The sequence below is a fragment of the Humulus lupulus genome, chromosome 3 (assembly GCF_963169125.1).
Source record: "Humulus lupulus chromosome 3, drHumLupu1.1, whole genome shotgun sequence".
Lineage (NCBI taxonomy): Eukaryota > Viridiplantae > Streptophyta > Magnoliopsida > Rosales > Cannabaceae > Humulus > Humulus lupulus.
In genome coordinates, this window is record NC_084795.1 from 7,327,547 (window position 1) to 7,332,888 (window position 5,342).

The window sequence follows — 5,342 nt, forward strand, 5'->3', positions numbered from 1 at the left end:
GGTATTTTATAAAATGGGAAAATGACCATATACCAAAATAGCTAGGTTAATATTAATAATAAGATTTGATTTTTCAAAATCATATTTTATTATTAATATTTCAGATTTATTCTGTAAACCCCATTTTGTTGTTTAATTTCTTTTTAGTCATTTTCTCCCTCTATAAATAGGGACTCCTTTTTCACACTTAGAATGTAATTTTTAGAGTAAAGAAACTATAGCAAAATTTCTACTCACTTTCTTTTCATATTTTCTTCTTATAATTTTGTGAGAATCATGAGCATAATGGCCTAATCTTCCTAGGAAGATTAGGGATGATTCCATATGCTAGTTATGTTATTTTGCTACTTTGATTTACTATGTTCTTAATGTAATATATTTGAGTTATTTATGTTCTTTCATCTCCATCTCTATTTTGTTATCTTTATTTACTAATGTTAATAGTATATAGGATTAGTCATGCTCTTTCTATGTGCTTCTAATTAGTAAAAGTAATATTGATACAAAATTTTATGTCTAATCTTCTATTGCATTATTTCCCTTGGGTATTTTGTCATTTTTAGATTTTTCATAAGATTAACATTGTGCTTTTAAAGTAAAGAACTTTATAACTCAAATGGACTTTTGTTAAAAAAATATATGGACTTTAATGTTAGATTTTCCAAGTAAATGTTGGGATGTGAACTATTTACTTGTGTATTTTTGCAAATCAAGTAACCAAGTAACTAAACAAGCATATGGATGATTATTGAAACCTTTCCATTTCTCAAACTCTTAATTACATCTTACCTCTAGTTCACTTATCTCATTTTATCACTTTATCAAAAAGACAATATCAAAATCTCAAACTTCTTTTCATTTCCATTTCTTATTTATTTCTTGTTACTAATTTTTTGTGTTATTTTCTACTAATCTTTTGATTTTAGGTTACCACATTGTGGATCGACCGCCCGATTATACTACAACCACCGCTTAGTGGTTGTCACGATTTGGGCGTTAAACAGCAACAGTATCTCCTGATATTCTCACATAAATCCTTGTGGCTGATTTATTTCAAGATAACAAACACACTCGGGCAGTATATCTTGAAACTCAGTTCACGAACATGAGCTTGGCGTATTTCTCTTCAACCTCCGCCTATTGCAATCAGCTCAAATCTCTTGCTGACCAATTGTCCAATGTCGGGGGCCCTGTTTCCGATCAACATCTGGTGTTACGTCTCCTAGCTGGCTTAACCGAAGCATACAGCAGGTTTGTCACGGTTATGCAACAAAAGGATCACTTACCAACCTTTGCGATGGCGTGTTCTCGTTTAAAGTTAGAGGAGACCATGATTAAAGAGAGGGCAGCCCGTGATTCTGGTTCCACCTCCCTCCTGTCCGTGGATGACGACTCTTCTTCCCAGCCACCACAACAAAACGGCAACAATACTAATTCGCAAATCCGTAATAATAATAATAATAATCGTGGGAAGAAAAACAATCGTGGTAGAGGAAACAACAATCGCAGCAGGCGAGGCGGACGTGGTGGTGGCGGGGGTGGAGACAGCGCCGTCAGAGGTGGCGCACAGCAACCGCCGTATAAGGCCTACTCGCCGTACCACCAGCCGTTCTTTAGTCCTTGGGCCGGGTGGGCCCAACCTTCTTGTCCATATCCAACAGCTTCATGGAAGCCCCACTCTCCACCTCCTCGCCAATCTGGAGTTCTTGGACCAAGACCGCAGCAAGCATACTCTGCCTTAGTCGCACCATCCACTATTAGGTATACACCTACGAACATTAATGCAGCCATGCATACTCTTGCACTCTCTCAACCACATGAGAATTGGTATATGGACACCGGTGCTACATCTCATATGACGACAGATTCATGTACACTCTCCTCTTATTTTAATTCGAGCAAAAATCATCATATTGTTGTTGGTAATGGTAATTTAATTCCTATTCGTGGTCATGGAAGCACTACACTTTCATCACTAAACCCCCCTTTAAACCTCAATAATGTCTTGTATGCACCAAAACTCATTAAAAACCTCATATATGTTCGTAAATTTACAACTGACAATTTGGTTTCTGTTGAGTTTGATCCTTTTGGGTTTTTTGTTAAGGATTTGCGAACAGGGAACCATCTAATGAGGTGTAATAGCTCCGGGGATCTCTACCCCATCTCCACAAAAAATCGAGTCATATCTCGATCGGTTTTTCCTTCTGTTTTTAGTGCTTTGTCTCCTAGTTTGTGGCATAATCGTTTAGGACATCCGGGAGTTAATGTTTTTAACTCTCTTCGTAGTCAAAATTTAATTCATTTCAATAAGGCTCGTAACAATTTTTGCATTACTTGTCCTCTTGGTAAACATGTGAAATTTTCGTTTCATGCTTCTCTTTATTTTACTAAATTGTCATTTGATATTATTCATAGTGATATTTTGGACATCACCCATATCCAACTCTTCTGGCCATCGATATTATGTTTTGTTTCTTTATGATTTTAGCAAATTTTTGTGGACGTTTCCAATCTCTAAAAATCACAAGTTTATTATTTTTTTAAATCATTCAAAAATTTCATTAAAACACAATTTGAACGAGACATCAAGAACTTCCATTGTGATAATGGAAAAGAGTTCGATCATGGTCCGTTTCACAAATTATGTGAACAAAATGGAATGCAATTTAGGTTTTCTAGTCCTTATACCTCCCTCAAAATGGCAAAGATGAACGACACATTAAATCAATTAATAATATTGTTCGAACCTTGCTAGCACATTCATTCATGCCACCTTCTTTTTGGCACCATGCCCTTCAAATGGCCACCTATCTCCCCAATATTCTTCCAACCAAAGTTCTAGGATACTGTTCCCCAACGCAAATCCTCTATCACCAAGATCCCATCTATTCCCATCTTCATATCTTTGGTTGTCTTTGCTACCAATTATTTCCAGCCACTACTATAAATAGGTTGCAAGCTCGATCAACCCCGTGTGTTTTTCTTGGTTACCCATCAAACCATAGGGGCTATAAGTGTTATGATTTGTCGAGTAGAAAAATAATAATCTCCCGCCATATCATTTTTGATGAAACACAATTTCCTTTCTCAAAAATACATGAACCTTCTCCAAATGTGTATGATTTTTTAAGTGAAGGTCTTTCTCCATATTTAATTCATCATCTACATAACTCTGCTCCACAAAATCAAATGTTGTAGCCCAATCATCCCATTACCGAGCCCACCCCACACCCCGGCCCAAGTTCCCAGCCAACTTGCTATTTACAGTCGGTTGATCAACACCTACAAGCTTCACAAATAATACCTCCTTCTTCTCCGACCCAAGCCCAAACAACTACCCGTTAACCCATGCCAAACAGACCACTCCCTTTCACTCTAACACACGGTCCTACCAATCCAAACAATCCCATGCCTCGTCGTATTTTGATTTCCTATGAATTCCTCAGAAGGACAACTCAAACTTCTTCATGACTGAGAAATCCTCTGAAGTTCCAGTTGAAGGAGACACCAAGTTTGTGAGGGATAAGTATGAGCGTTGGCAGGCGGCTAACAACAAGGCACGGTATTACATGTTGACTAGTATGGTCGACACTCTCAAGACAAAGATGGAGAACGTCGAGATGGCCTACGAAATCATGGATCAGCTTCAAGAAATGTTTGGTGTCAAGTCAGCACAGACTCGTTTTGAGGCCACCAAGAAATATGCCAATGCTCGAATGGAACCATCTCAATATGTTTGTGATCATCTAATCAAAATGACAAACTACTTTCAGGAAGCTTGACTGCATGGAGCAACAATAGATGAGGAAACTCAAGTCGACTTAATCCTCAACAGACTCTCTCCAGCTTTCCTACCGTTCACCGCCAACTATGTATTGAATAAACTCAACCATGGTCTGACGCAGCTCATGAACGAGCTTCAGACTTTTGAGTCTATCATGGGTGGACCAAGTAAGGGAGGACAAAAGAAGACAACTACTACTACTGTTGCTGATCCAGCAAAGGCTGAAGCTAACCAAGCTTCGTCTTCGAAAGCTGGAAACAAGAGGAAAGGTGGACAAAACAACAACCCCAGGCTTGCAAATGCTGCAAAGACGAGTGCACAACCAAATGCACAGATGCCTAAGGGAAGAACAAGAAAAGTAAAGGTAAGTGTTTTCACTGCAAAGAGAAGAGGCATTGGAAACAAGATTGCCTCAAGTTTCTAGCAGCGAAAGACAAAGGTAATGATTATAGTTCATATATCTTAGAAACATGTGTTTTAAAGAATGATAAATTTGTTTAGATTGTTGATTCTGGATCTACTAACCATGTTTGTAACTCTTTACAACTTCTTGAATTGTGGGAGGAAGTGGACAAAGGCGGCTTAAAGCTTAAAGTTGGGAACGTAGCGTTCATTGCGGTCCAAGCTAGAGGAATAGCTCGTCTGAAGTTCATAAATAAATTTTTAATTTTAAATGATGTATTTTTTATTCCGGATTTTAGTAGAAATTTAATTTCAGTTTCCATGTTGCAATTATAACAATTTTTTATGACTTTCACAAGTGCTAATATATCTATTTCTTTCAATGGATCACAATTGTGTATTGTATGTTTGGAAAACGGGATTTATATTTTGCGACCTAACGAACCCTTCACTCTTAACAGTGATTTATTCAAAGTAGCTAAACCTAGGACCAATAAACGTCAAAAGATCGAAAACGATAACATGACGTATTTATGGATTTTGAGACTAGGTCACATTGGCTATGATAGAATTGAAAGACTTACAAAGGACGAGCCTTTAAGGGAACTCGCCTTAGGTGAATTACCTATATATGAATCTTGTCTAGAATGCCAACTGACCAAGCGTCCATTCTCTACAAAGGGTGATAGGGCCAAGGAACCACTTGGACTTTTTCATTCAGATGTTTGCAGACCTTTGAATGTACAAGGCATGGGTGGTTTTGAGTATTTCGTCACTTTCATTGACGATTACTTTAGATGCTCATGTCTTTACCTAATGCATAGGAAGTAAAAAACATTTCCAAATTTTTAGGAATTCTTAGCTATGGCTCAGAACCAATTAGGTAACACATTAAAGATCTGACGATCTAATAGGGGTGGAGAATAATTGGATATGCAGTTCCAAGATTATTTAACTGAACTTAGGATTTTATCACAACTTACCGCCTCGGGTACTCCGCAACAAAATGGTGTAGCGGAACGCCGGAACTAAACTTTATTTGAAATGGTTAGATGCGTGCTTAGTTACTCAACTCTAAATGCAATTGAAACCGCGAACGACATTCTCAATGTCGTGCCGTCCAAATCAATCCCCAAAACATCTTTAGAACGCT

At 37.8% G+C, this 5,342-nt stretch overlaps 1 protein-coding gene across 1 annotated transcript; it reads left to right on the forward strand.

The window, feature by feature from the left end:
- Nucleotides 1-1,105: 1,105 nt before the first annotated feature.
- LOC133821768 (uncharacterized) lies at nt 1,106-2,142 on the forward strand. Its single transcript, XM_062253912.1, has 2 exons — nt 1,106-1,928; nt 2,108-2,142. Exons 1-2 carry the CDS (start codon nt 1,106-1,108, stop codon nt 2,140-2,142), a joined length of 858 nt encoding a protein of 285 aa, XP_062109896.1.
- Nucleotides 2,143-5,342: the final 3,200 nt, after the last annotated feature.